General features: G+C 46.5%; 1 protein-coding gene across 8 annotated transcripts in view; it reads left to right on the top strand.

The window, feature by feature from the left end:
• Agap1 (ArfGAP with GTPase domain, ankyrin repeat and PH domain 1) overlaps positions 1–14,653 on the top strand; it is a 457,719-nt gene that overhangs the window by 205,024 nt on the left and 238,042 nt on the right. For all 8 annotated transcript variants that reach the window (XM_057751814.1, XM_057751806.1, XM_057751796.1 and 5 more), the window contains 2 exons: positions 11,335–11,462; positions 13,374–13,529. In XM_057751814.1, coding sequence (XP_057607797.1) covers positions 11,335–11,462; positions 13,374–13,529 — 284 coding nt within the window. The remainder of the gene's footprint in view (positions 1–11,334; positions 11,463–13,373; positions 13,530–14,653) is intronic.

Below are 14,653 nucleotides of genomic sequence, written 5' to 3'. Positions count from 1 at the left end.
GAGCTGAGAGAAGACGCCTCCTCCTCAAGTGCATGCCTGCACAGAGAGGCCAGAGGACAGACAGCTTGTGCGAGTCCACTTTTCCTTCCACACTGTACAACCTGGGGTCAGACTCAGTTGCCAGGCTTGGCAGCAAGTGCTTAACCTGCTGAGCCATCTCTCGCTCCCTCTGTTTTTGTTGAGAGTTTAAAGGCTATCTGGAGATGGGTGCAGAGAGGTTGGAGATGGAATTGAGTTCTTTAGCTTTCCGCAACCATGGATATCTTCAAAGATTAGACCTTTGACCTCAGTTAGGACAGTAGTAGTCAAGGGTATTAACTAACTCACTAAAGGAAAACCTGATGGTTGCACTGAACCATACCTGTTCCCAGGTTCTTGAGGTGACATCAGCTGCTGGCCTTTGTGTCATGCCCTTGTTTAGGGCTCTGCCTGTCACCTGATCACCAGTGACCTTGATTTCCTCATCTGTTTCTTTTTAAAATTTTGAGCTGTTGGCTAGGCTTGAGTAGTTCACCTGGTCATCTGCATGGTGTGTGTGTGTGTGTGTGTGTGTGTGTGTGTGTGTGTGTATGTCCATAAGTCCGTCCTTGGCCCACCATCCTGGCTGGCTTTCCCGTCTAGAGCAGGCTGCTCATGGTATAGCTCTTCACGTTTTCCTTCCAGCTTTCTTTGCACTGGTAAAAGTGTTTTGGTGTGTTTTGTGACCAGTTTGGTCTTTTGCGATGTCTGTACTTATGACTGGTGAGCTGGGAGTCTGCAGATTGAAGAATTCCCCGGGGGAGCCTCCGCTTCAGGGTGTCAGAAGCAGCTCTGCTCCAGGATCATCGCTTCTGTGTGAGACAGCTTGATGAGTTGAGGAGAAGTGACAGGTTCATTTTCCCCCTCTTTGTTTAAGCCATTTATCTTTTAGCTCCTTGCCTGCCATCCGAATTGTATTGCCAATTTATTGGGATATTCACTTGCCTGGGCTCAGAAGGCACTGATTTGCATCCGACTTGAGGACAAGTGAGAGAAGGGAGGTTAATCATCCCCTGGGATTTTGAACAGATTTGTTTCCAGTGTTTACTTGTGATGTTTGAAATATTACATGTTTCCTTATCAGTGTGGGGTGTGTGTTCCACTCTCTGACACCTGCATCAGTGTTATAGGATGTCCAGTCTACAGAGTGTGCTCCCTGATACCCACGTCAGTCATTATAGGATGCCCTGTCCACGCAGTCCACTCCCTGACACCCGCATCACTGTTATAGGATGTCCAGTCCACACAGTGCACTCTGACACCCACGTCAGTCATTATAGGATGTCCAGTCCACATAGTGCACTTCCAAGGACCTTCAGTTCATGCTTTTAGCATTTTTTTCTTTCATGTCAGATCAGTGAAATTGTGTGAGCTGCTTGGGACTCTGCCTGTTCTTCTTCTGCACTCATTCTTTTTCCCTTGTGTTTCCTTCCTTCTCCTTCCTCCTTCCCTCCTGCTCCCTCACCCCACAGGGTATCACTGTCTGAATCTCCTACTGGCCTTGAACTCCTGATCTCCGGCCTCAGCCTCCTGAGTGCCGGAATTGTGGTGTATGCTCAGCTTTCAGCTTGTTTTGATGGTTATTTTATTCTGTGAGGTGAGGTAATGCTGAAAGCTCACCAGGCAGTGAGTAAGCTGCCATCAGCCTTCTGTCCTTAGGGTACTCAGTGAAGAAGAGCAAAGAATCTGTCTGTGAGCAAGGCCGGTCTATAGGAAGAGGAAGCATCTCTCCTATGTTGTGCGTTGGACCTTCGAGGTTCCTTAAGGGGCTTGACACCTGCTTCCATACCTGTCAGTCTTCCTGGTCGCTCTAGGACGGCTTTTCCCATCATATACTAGTTTACCCACATTAAGCATCCTTGAGGAAGCTATTGCTATGTTCTGGACACTTACTGAAAGTCCAGCTCGACTTATTTGGACACAGGCTTCAGATATGGAGATATGGAGCTGGTCTGAGTCATGTGACTCCTGACCTTGGGAGCAGTGGTCCACAGCAGCTTCTCACGCCTGTTTCCTCTCTGATCCTGGCTGAATTGAGCACAGGGACTGCGGTAGTCCTTGTTGGTGCGACTGCAGCCCTGCCCAGCAGCTCTGTAGAACACCCAAACTGTCTCCATTGTACGCTCACCCTTGCTTGCTCCGTGGGTCTGCCACGTCTCTAACATCTCATTATCTGTCTAAATGTTTCCTGCTTTTCGTAGTTTTCTCTGCAGTATTTATAATCTCTCTGTTTCCCTCGTGCTATTTATCTCTGCTATTCTACAACACTGTATTACCTGGCACCAAGCAGGGAGGAGCCAGGAGGAAGTGAATTCCAACACAGGTGCCAAGAAGTAGAGACTCTCACCATGGTGAGTGTTGATTACCGATAGTCAAGGAAACTAACGCCTGAAGAATTACACAGGTGATCTGGTCTCTTCCATGGGAATGCCTGGGCTGCCCGGAAGGTCAATAAATCTTACTTATTAGCATGCTGGTGACCAGCCAGTCTGCTGGCAGATCTATCTGAGTTTGGCAGTCTCCACTGTCCCTAGGTGTACCAAGATACGTGCACCATCACAGTGAGATAGTATATGGAATTGTTGGTAAGTGCTGGATGCTGTACAGCCTGGTGAAGCAGCCAACTCCATGTATTCCCAACATGGAATGGACAGCAGCCTGCTTAGCTCTGTTGAAGCACCAGTCAGGAATATACAGGAGTGTTTGGGGGCCAGCAACATAACCAAATGCATTCTAGAACCAACAGTGTTACTAAGAGAATTCTGGAACCAACAGCATGGTGAAGAGCATTCTTGAACCAAGAGTATGCTGAGAACAGTAGCGTCCCCACGAGCATTGTGGGAGCATCAGCATGACTAAGAGCCTTCCGAGGCCTTTGGGAATTGGCATTGGGGCTGTATGCTCTGAGTCATGGAATCATGCAGGCTTCACCTGTCTTCCCAGCCTGGTCCTGAGGGTGGGCTCACACCAGTGGGATGGGGAGGGTCTGAAAGGCTGTTCTCACATAGCAGAGCACCAGTCAGGGCCCTGCTGGACAGCAAGCTAGAGATGCAGCTTTCAAACCAAAGCAGGGTTCACTGAGATGAGGAAGCTGAAGGAAGCAGGAGACATGGGGGACTGAAAGCCTGGGGTTAGGGAAGAATCCCGACAAAACAGTTAGGACTCGTAGCAATGTAGGGTGTGGATGAGGACGAGGGTGGTGGGTACAAGAAAACAAGAAGATGCAGCTGTGAGTAGAGAAGCTGAGGAAGGCAGGTGGGCGGGGGAGATAGATTTGTATACCTCTGAATGTGCAGATCTGACTGTCTGCACAGGGGAGCAGACGGGCCCTGAGATGTGTGTCCCTGAAGGACACCCAGGAAGGCACCCACTTTGACAGGCATACTTTTCCTGGCAAGCTTTGGGAGAAGTGTGTGTTTCAGAGCCCTGCCCACCAAAACCCCATGTCCATCCTGCCTGCAGACAGAACCAGCCAAGGGCTGGTTTCCTGCAGCATAATTTTCTGTTTTTCTACTATAATCGGTTGTTTTACATGACAGTTGCATATGTAAAACGGGGCTAACAGACTGTATTTGTTCAGTTTCTCTTGTGAGTACTCAGTATTCTTCCACGTTTTCTGTGAACAGAAAATCAGTGTTCCTGAATGCAGAAATTCCCCCTCGTTCTAAAATTCTGAAATTAATACCAGCAGCCTTGACTTTGCTCCGTTCTGAAGGTAACTGTTTATTACAGTCGGCATTTAAATCCCCGATTAATAGGAGCAATTAAACAATAGCTTCATTTCCAGCAAATTAACAACCCTAATAGGTAATTGCGACATAAATGAAGATAAATTTGTTTTAATACAACGAGATAAAAAGAATACAGATAAGAACTGAATCTCAGATTAAGAATTCAGACTTTATTACTTCAGGAAAAACTCAAAGGCCTCACCAGAAGAAATTACAGTGTGGCTTTTTAAACATGGCCTGTCTTAGATTAGAGGGCTTTTTTTTTTATTCTAAAGAGTGTAATTGAAATATTGTAGGGGCTGGGGATTAACTTAGCAATAGAGCATTTACGTAGTGTGTTCAGCACTGAAAATCAAGGAAATAAAACCTACTTGCTTGATTGATTGATAGACACACACTTGCGCGTGCGCGCGCACACACACACACACACACTGTTGTATTATTGAATTGATAGACATACATACGCTGGTAGAAGGAGACTTAGATAGACATTTGAATTTTATATATTTATATTTATATAAATATTGAATTTTATATATTTTATATATATATATATATGTATGTATGTATCCAGAAATACATAGTGTTAATCTGTGTCTCGATTATGATGAAGGTAAGTCTCCACAGTCTCCATCCACCATGGCCACCGATCCTCTCTTGATCCACTGGTGGTGTGGGGACCGCAGCTGTGGGTACCTGACCAGAGTTGCTCACTGGGCTTTCACTGGAGAGGCTGTGAAGATCAAAGTCCCAGAGGTCGGCAAGGCCTGTTCAGTTGCAGGAAAAGTCACCTTAGTGTTTGTTCTAACTGAAAATTTGTCCTAATGGCTAAATGGTAGATTTCTAGGAAACATGATGGCAATTGGGCCCAAATCGTGTTTGTGAATGATGAGAGTTGGTGCTTGGAAGGGATTAGACTTGAGAAGAGTTGAGACATGGTTTTAATGCTGATGAGTAGGGAGGCGAAGCCTGTTGTGGGTATAGGATAATGAGATTTCTCTTGCCCAGCACCCACCTCGCCCCACCCGCAGCACTCACGCTCCCCTTCTCGGGTGTGGGTGTCGTCGTTGTATCCTAGATCAGCTGCCAACAACGCTCTTCGCATGTTAAAGCGTTAGAAACGGGTTTCTAGTCGCCCTTCAGAGCTTTCCTTCCCTTCATTCTTTTCTAACATTTCTGCCCCACCCCTGCTGTCAGTCATCTGGCCCTGCATCTGCCTGGGTGCAGGGTGACTGCTGCTCTCCAGACTCGTCTCAGCAGGTGTTCAGGTGGCAGACTGCTCTCCCCTGGCTTAGGAATTGTCCTCAGCTTCCGGAACACGTGCTGTCTTTGCTTTCCGCTCCTCTCACTCTTGCTCCCTTTCCTGCTTCTGCTCCAGGATCCTTGCTGGTTTGGTTTTGAAGCAGTTTCTCATAAAGCACAGGCTGGCCTTCAGCTCACCATGCAGCCAGGAATGATCTTGAACTCCTGACTCCCTTGCCTCCACTTCCCAAGTGCCAGGATTACAGGTGTGTAGCAAGCTGCATCCCAATCTTGATCCAGTTCCAATTTCTTGTCCTTTTTTTTTTTTTTTTTGCATCCATAGCTTCGTCCTTACTCAAAACTCAGGTAATATAGAAACACAGCTAGTTGACAGGCCATATTACCAACAGAAATGAACACGCCTTCTCTAACATGTATTGACTTGGCCATTTCTGTGGCAAGAAATATTCCACTTAGGGTTTTTTTTTCACTTCTAAGTCACACATTCAGAGATATATAGGTAGCTTGGTAATTAATTTCTCCTTAATTAATAAGCTACTTTAATGATCATTCTGTAATTTAAAGTGGAGACATTAGTGAATGATTCACAGTCTGCAGTGGGTTTTTGTTATTTATGGGGGTTCCCCATGTGAGCCCCTCATGGTTCTCAGTCAGGACCTTGTGGTGGAAGGTGTAATAGGCATTGTTTGGGGGTTAAAGCACAAGAGAGTCACAAATCATACAGTGATTGCTACTGCCAGAAAACAAGCTTTTAAAATATTTTAGGAGCAAAGTGTTTTGGCACACTTGCAACCCGAAGTGCTTGGGAGGTATAGACAGGAGGACTGCTGATAAGATGCCAGCCTGGGCCACATAGCAAGAACGTCTGCAGCCCTCCCTGTGCACTGTAATTCTTGTCCAGCCACATGGCTGCTGGCCTTTGTCAGTGCATCTGTTACAGGTATTTAAAATAGTGCCCCATTAATGGCCCCTCCGACTCCAGGTTAGCAGTGTGCTATGGTTTTATTCCAGTAGCAGAGTCATTTTTATACCCTGTCTTCACTTGTATCTCACCATGGGTCTTGGGCACTCAGATCTGTGTACTTTAGATGACAGGGCTGGGTGCCATCCTGAGCTCATAGCCGCATTCCGTGTTCTTCCTACACCTCAGATGTCTGCTCCTTATAGAGCAGTGGTTCTCAACCTCCCTAATGCTGCAGCCCTTTAATACAGTTCCTCATGTTGTGGTGAGCCCCAGCCATAAAATTAGTTGGTTGCTACTTTATAACTGTAATTTTGCTACTGTTATGGATCATAATATAAACATTTTTGGAGATAGAGATTTGCCAAAGGGGTCGCTACCCACAGTTTGAGAACCACTGCTCACGAACCCTGTGGGAATTTATCTGAGATCTCTGAGTGTTCTAGCAAAGCAAGACTTATATAGTTGTGCTAAGGCAGGCCTATCACAGGAGTACAGAACCACCTTTAATCCACATAAGGTTTGTGTGCCCAAAGCCATGGCACATCTAAGCAGAACAACGTCACAATCAGGTTTACTTTGGAGAAGGTGACCCTGCAGCTTGCTCGGGCCTCAGGCTGCAGTTAGTGTTTCTTTATAGGCTGTCTGTAATCAGCTGTGGTAGGTCGAGGACTTGGTCAGGGCATTGGCAATGAAGATGAATTTGGCAGCAACTGTGGTTGTTGGACCAGTAGTCTGCTGTCTTTTCTGTCTGTGCCTGGGGCCAGGGGCTGCTGCATAGAGAGTGCTAAGATCATAGAGGAAAGGGTGGAGGTGTGGGCTGGGCAGTGTAGACTCAGACGTGCCCCAGCACAGTAGTCACATGCTGGGCTCCCTAGGCTCGTGTGTTGGTTTAGAAGGCAGGAGGCCTCAGGTCAGGCTCCCTATTGGGAGCCATCACATTGAGGTGGTTACTAACTGAATGTGTAGATGACTTTCCAAGAGCAAGTCTGGAGCGTGGAGAGGACCGAGGACCAGAGCCCTGGAAAAGCATCTTTTGAGAAGGCAACAGAGGAGCTTGAGGAATTCCAGGCAGAGGATGAGGCCAAGAACCGAGTATGTTCTGGAAACTAGAGCTGAATGCAATGGATGGGCAGCTGCAGCAGAAACTGCCCAGGGCTCGTATAGGAACATGTGATCTGACCTCCAGGCAGCTGCCAGGTATCCTGGGCACCACACAAGGGCAAAGAGACAGACCAGCTCCTAAATTGTGGGGGTCAGAAATTGGATAGGATGGCCTCGGCCAAAGACAAATTTGCAGGAAGGCTGCTGGAGAGAGGGGCCCATGCCTCTGCTTAGTTGACACCATTGTTAATGACAAGCTTCCTTCCTTTGTCATACAGTTAGTCATAGAAGAGTTTATTTGGGCTTACAGTTCCAGAGGGATAAGTGTCCACCATGAGAAGGAAGTAGCTTCCACTAGGTCCTCTTTATCTGCTGGGTGAAGTGAGGTCATAGATTCCTACCATGTTCAGCCTTCAGGCAATAGAGACAAGACAAAACACTTCTATGTGCTTGGTCACAGGGCTGTGATGAGGGGGCTCTCTCTACTGATAGGACCAAAGTGATTCTTGGTTTTGTGTGGATGACACAGTATTGTCGTGGAAGAAGATAAGGAGTTGAACAGAGCAATCTCTGTTTGGGGGTTCTTTCTTGTTCAGTAGAAAATGTTCAGTTTATGGAGAAAGCAAATGCATGCATGTCGGTTTGTGTTCTTAAGGTCTGTAATTTTCCACTGAAGAATGGAACTGTGTACACAGATATGTTTCAGTTTAAGGATGTCATACATTAGTCCCTATTAGGACGAAGGCTTGCCAACCTGGAGGAGATCATTGCTGCGCTCCCAGGCACTAACCCACCTCCTCCATAAGGTGGCACCATTCTGACATTGGTCCTCTGCCTGAGCTAGACTGCTTGCTGTGCAAGCCTTGTGCAGTTAAATCCATTGGTAGGTGTGAAGAACTGGCTAAGGGGGGGGGGGGGCTTTGCCACTTATTCAAGTCCAAACAGAAAGCTTAACTGTAGAGGAAGCAATTTTAAAGCAACACCAAGCAACAGCATGCAAAAGAAGAGAGGTATTGGTGGCCCCTGTGGTAAAAGGGCAGTGGTCATGTCTTCTTAAGTGACGTTTTTAGATGGAACGCAACACTTAGTGTCCAGAATCCCACCAAGTGTGAGAGAATATTAAATCTCAATAATAAAAAAATAAAGCCAGGTCTTTGTAGCTTGGGTGTTTGTATGTCTGGAATATTGCACAGTAAAGAAGACCTTTAGGTAGGTGTATTGATGTAAAATATGTAACAGTGTGTTTGTTGAATGACCAAGGCTCTGACTAACACAGATGATGAGATCAGCCCACCGGCGGAGGCTGGGGTTATGTCTTTGAACCTACCAGCACATACGCATTTCAACTACCACCAACGATTACAGTTTGAAAGGGGCAGGGCCTGCCTTCCGTCCCTGTGGTCTATGTCCTAGACTGAGATTAGCGCAGGGCAAGCACTCAGCTGTTGGGGTCAAGGCCCCTGTGGATCTGTCCCATGATGGTGGGACATGATCCTATAATAAATAGCATGGTCCCTTCCTGATTGGAGTTGGCACTATACTTTTTACCTTTTTCACTTTTAGGAAAGTCTTTAACCAAGGCACCCTGGTTTTCTCCCTGGTACACGAAGCAGGCAGCCTCAGCAGCCATTAGCAAATCTATGGCTGCTAGCAAGAGTTCTACAACACAGGACAGACCTTTTTCACCTTCTCCTTTTCTCAATGACTTCATCCTTACCCAGAATCCTGCTGTCCTTCATTAAGTAAATTTGCCCCAATTCTTACGTTTTATCCTATCTTTCCAAACTACTCCTGGCACTGTAGAACAAAACATTTTAAAGTCATTTTCTTTCCCTTATTGGTATATGTGAGTTAGAAAGTGTTAAGAATAACGAGGAAGCAGGTCAAACGTGAAAAAAGTAATAAAAATAAATGCTGTCAATTGTTAGATATTGTTGGTCTGTATTTTGGTCATTAAGGTTGGAAGAGAACAGTCACTGTGGGGGCACAGGGGCTTGGAGTGCTTGCCCAGTGCCTTCCAGGGACAGCAAGGAACTGCATTTGAAGTTTCTCACAACGTGAGTTTCCATAACATACTTGACTCAAGTTCCTAAACCTTCCCTTCCAATGGAAGACCTTCATAGCCGTTGTCCAAAAGCACTTAAGAGTGTGTAGTTGAGCGTGTTTTGTGCATCTTGTTTATGTTCCATGGTTAAGTCACTGTGGGTCCCCACCGATGGGAACTCAGACTGGCACTAAGACAAAAAAATGATCATCTGAGCCTCTTCTTGCAAATGATTACTCACAGGGTTTATTAGTTAACTTTTCTATTGCTCAGGCAGAAATCCTGTCAAAAAAGGAGACTTAGAGGGGGGAAGGTTTGTTTTGATTGACAATTCCGGAGGGAATGTGATCCGACATAGCAGGGAAGGCATAGCAACAGGAGCATGAAGATGGAGTGGCAGTCAGGAAGCTGGCTGATCACATTTCATTAGCATACAGGAAGTAGGACCAGACTGTAAAAACTTGAAGGACACCCCAGTGACGTATTTCCTCGAATTTCCTTTCAGAGGTGGGCCTCTTAACATTGCCATGGCCTCCCCAGCAGCAGTTCCAGCTGGGGACTAAGTTGTAAGCACATGGGCCTGAGGGAACTTCTCACATTCAAACCACAATACCCAGACAATTAGGATTTGGGGTTAATCTGGGTCTTCAAATTTCAGAACCTCCCTGTGACACTTGCCTTGCAGTTCTTAAACACTGACCTTGATTTTATTTTTGAGTTCATACAATGATTTTTTAAAGATAGTCTAATACACATTTTCAACAGTCCCTGATCAATACACCAATGGCTTTGAAATGACGGAGTACCACGATATTCCTCTGTAATTTAAACATGATTAGCTGATGAAGGTTATGATCAATACATGGAGGGAAGATAAATTAATTGATATCATCCTTTCAGGGTGATGAGAAGCCTTTCGGAGGTGGGCCGTGACTGATGAAGCAGCTGCTTCATCTCTGGGAACCATTTTTTATAGATTGCATTTCCACTTAGTCGCATTTAACACTATCATTTATTTGCACAAAAGCTGTGAGCTGTGGGCACATCAGTTCCTGCTTAAGGTTATGTTCATTTGGAAGTGAAATTACCTGTGAGCACCTTGTGGCCTCTGTCTCCTGTAACCAGTGGTCCTGGAGAGGCAGAATGCTTCAAAAGCAGCAGTGTGTGCAGAGGCCAGGCTTAACTCCAGTTCCTCACCCCAGACATGGCACAAACTGCAGCCACTCTCCTGCAGTGACACCTATTGGTATAAGAATGGTTTTCTAATCCTTCGCTTTCTTTGCAGTTAAATTCCATATGTTTTATCAGCAAGCCTTTTTGCTGAGACAAGTTATGGCCGGTTGAATTTATATTTGCATTGAATAAGATAAACTTCCAGTGTATGTGGCCATATAGTAATATATTTTTTTAAAGTCTTTGTTATAATTACTCTTGTTTGAGTATAATTCTACACAGCCTGTAAAGTTACAAGTCATTCTTTAGATAATGCACACACACATACCTGCCCAAAGTGCCCCCCCAAAAAAAAACTTTCAAAGGGATTTTGTTGAACTTTCCTTATTTGGGATACTTTTAAATTACTGGAAAACACTGTTTTATTGGGGTAGCCTATGTGAGGCGGGCGGGCGTGTGTTCTTGTTCACATTTGAGGCCCCTGAGGTAGTCCAAGTAGGCTGAAGCCCTCAGGAGTCAGTACTGGCATGTTTTGCTTCTTGACTCACTGGTGTGACTTCCATCCCTGTGTCACTAATGGTCCTGGGTGGCTCCTGGCACCAAAGTCACCTCTGTACATTTCAGAGAGATTAAGCAAAAAAGACAAAGAAGAAGGGGGCAGAGAGCAGCTCTTACCTGAAGACAGGTCTTGAAAGCCACATGAGTTTTCAGCCCTCATCAAATGGGCCAGGGCTTGTGTGCTGTAATCCTATTGACCAGGGCTTGCGTGTGCTCTAATCCCATTGGCCAGTACTTATGTGTGCTGTAATCCCATTGGCCAGGGCTTGTGTATGCTGTAATCTCACTGGCCATATTCTGCCGGGGTATGGAATTCGGAAGCCCTGGGAAATGCCCTATTTATCCTGGTTGTCAGGTATCTGGATGAAGCTTGCTGTGCCTGCAGGAATGGTAGGATCCAGGGATCCCCAGAGGTCCCTGTTGTTCACCTCATATCTGAACACTGGCCTCACGTTGTTGTGTCTTGTCTCTGTGTCCACTAGTTGCCCAGAAGATTGTTGCCACGAGGAAGAAGCAGCAGCTGTCCATAGGCCCCTGCAAGTCCTTACCCAACTCTCCAAGCCACTCCTCTGTGTGTTCTGCGCAGGTGTCAGCCGTGCACATCAGCCAGGTAGGAAAGGTGGTGCGGGAGGTGAGGCAGCCAGCGAGTGCCAAGGAAGACTTGGGGCAGGAAGTGCTCTCAGCCAGTGCCAAAACTGTTAACACCCTCCCAACTTTGTAAATAACAGCATGTTTTATTATTGACTTCCCAGTTCCTTCAGAAGCTGCAGTGGCCATGTGGGCTTTATGGGAGTCAATCTTTATGTTCTCTTTGCGCGTTGCCTGTGTTATGAGGCGTGCTGGAATGGGGTGGTGCCAGGAGTGTGTAACAAGTCTTTTTCCATCCCACCAGTCAGCTCCCAAATGACACGGAGATTTCTTACTAATTATGAAAGCTCAAACTGTGGCTTAGGCTTGTTCCTAACTAGCTCTTACAAATTAAATTAGCCCATTTATATGAATCTACGTTCCACGTGGCATCTTGTAGCTCCTGTTTCCTCTCCGTGTCTCCTGGTATCTCCCTTTCTTCTCCCTGGAGTCCTCTCTGTCCCTAGGAGACCTGCCTAACCCCTTCCCACCTAGTTATTGGCCGTTGAGCTCATTATTAAACCAGTCACAGCAGTAGATCTTCACCCAGTATACAGTAGTGCACAACAGGTGTGTGCCGCCATCTTCACCGTGGATTGAGATGACTGCTTTGCTCTTGGTCGGTTTAAGAGTGAGCAGTTGTGAAGAAGTCTTATGGCTAAGGAATGCGCTTATGCTTAGATCTGGAAGGTGGTTATAACAACCAGCTCCATTGGACCCTCTAGAAGGCCTCCCCTTACAATGTTTTGCTAATTTGCTAACTTTTTTTTTTTTTTTTTTTTTTTTTTTTTGGTTTTTTCGAGACAGGGTTTCTCTGTGGTTTTGGAGCCTGTCCTGGAACTAGCTCTTGTAGACCAGGCTGGTCTCGAACTCACAGAGATCCGCCTGCCTCTGCCTCCCGAGTGCTGGGATTAAAGGCGTGCGCCACCACCGCCTGGCTAATTTGAAAGCAAGGTACTTGTCACAGGGATTCACCCAGGACCTCATTAAGGAACAGGTGACTTGCTGGTCCTGGTTTCGTGACCAGTCCCCCTTGGGTGAGAGTCCCATTGCTGTTTATTCCAAATGACACAGTGAGCAGATTTTGTTGCAAGTGCTCAGTTTGCCCGAGAAGCCATTGCCTTCATGCATTTACCACTGGGCCCTAGGATGGTCTAGCCTAGGATGGTCTAGGCTAAGATGGTCTAGTCTAGGATGGTCTAGCCTAGGATGGTCTAGCCTAGGATGGTCTAGCCTAGGGTGGTCTAGGCTAGGATGGTCTGGCCTAGGATGGTCTTGCCACACACCTGAACAGCTTCACAATTGGTGTCTTCGGTTTTTGAGTGATCTAAAAGCATTTTAAGGTAGCAGTCTGATTTGTGAGGTGTCATTTGAGAAGGGTCGCTTTGGTGTTCTGAGTGACCATTCCTTCTTCATCCGGAGGAGCAGTGAAGCACCATGTTTCACTGCAGCTTTCTTTTTCAGAGGAAGAATAATTATGGTTTTCCCCCAATTTTCTTTTCAAATTTCACTGCATGTGATAACGTAACCTTATAGTCTCGGTCATCTAGAGGCTGACACAGAAGGATTGCTTCAATTCAAGTCCAGCGTGGGCTACATAGTGAGTTTTAGGTCAACCTAGGCTACAGAACATGAATCTGTCTCAAGAAGCAGAAAGAGATTTTTAGGCTCCATTATGTAGACCTCTGAGGTTCTTCTTTTAGATGAAGCAACACTTGCTTCCAGCACTGCTGGGTACTAGTAAAAGTGCGAGGTACAGGGAGTTGACACCTTGTCTCCCAAATGCTTTTTCGTGGTCACTTGCTGTTTTTCTTGCTTTGACCCTGTTTGGGTGGCTTTTATGCTGTTTTATTCCCAGAACATTGATTTGTTTGTTTGTTTTGCATTTTTACAGACAAGTAACGGAGGTGGGAGTTTAAGTGACTACTCCTCCTCAGTCCCTTCGACCCCAAGCACCAGCCAGAAGGAGCTCCGGATCGATGTCCCTCCCACTGCCAACACCCCGACGCCTGTCCGGAAGCAGTCCAAACGCAGGTCCAACCTTTTCACAGTGAGTGTCAGCCCTGGGGCCAACCTCTCAGTGTCACCCAGCATCTTCACCACAGTACCATGGCTATCCCAGTCCCGCGATGTGTGCGGAGTCCAGGCTAAATTTAATGAGAAGCATAATGCTCTGGAGTTTGAGGAAATTGTGACAAGAAAAGATTTAGGTCCTGAGCAGAATGGGAATTGCCCGGCTGGACTGAATATGAAACCTGAACAATTTTCCTTTACCCTGAGCACAACCTCCACCCTCCCAGGACACCCATGGTCCCACACTAAAGACTCTGTTAGAGATGGAGAGACGGTGAAGGTCTTGAGGGACTCAGTTTGTACCTGACCAATCACAGAGAGGCCTTACCCATCACCCTGTTTACCTGCTGGGGTCTGAGAACTGACCCCAGGGGTGGGCATGGGACTAGGACTTGCCTTTCTATTAATACTGCAACCCCACCCTCTCTCTGGGTCTTCAAGGGAATCCGTGCCATAGGCTTAGGCTTGCTATGGCCTTTCCTTGGAGTCCTCTAGGCAGTGTGCTGGATTGGATATCTGATTTAGAAACCCTGAGTCCAGGGTGGGACCAAGCATGTGTACTTTTACAAGCTTTTGGGGCTGATGGGTGCAGATACTACTCTCTGAACTACAGAAGAGGCAGACATACTGTTTCCTGCCTTTTCTGCTCAGCAGACATCACCAATCAATCATGGATGGCTTTGTGGTTGAGTCCAGAGTTAGTATGGTGTGATTTCAGGAAGTCTTTCTCTCCCTGGCCAGCTCTGTGTAGTGTCTGCACTTAAAGCCTCTCGTTCTGGTTGGGTCAGACTGACTGAGTCAGCCACAGAGAAGGTTCTTATTTCTTTCTCAACCTAAAAGAGATCTCCCGGGAGTAACTGGAAGTTCACTGTCTGACCAGATGCCTTCATATGAAGACAGTCACTGCATACTGTGGGTCTCTGGGTGCCTCACTCTTCCCCACCATTTTTGCAGCTGCCTCTGGTTAGATTATTCATGTTCAGGTCTGCTGATGACAGAAGGTTCCCCCTTTGAGCCACCTTGTCCTTTTCTTTGCTGGCCTGTGTCATGCAACTCTGAGACACTGCTGGCCGCTGATTGACCTTAGGCAAATCAATGAAC

This window comes from Chionomys nivalis, chromosome 2, assembly GCF_950005125.1.
Source record: "Chionomys nivalis chromosome 2, mChiNiv1.1, whole genome shotgun sequence".
NCBI lineage: Eukaryota > Metazoa > Chordata > Mammalia > Rodentia > Cricetidae > Chionomys > Chionomys nivalis.
This window is presented reverse-complemented; position numbering and strand designations above follow the sequence as displayed.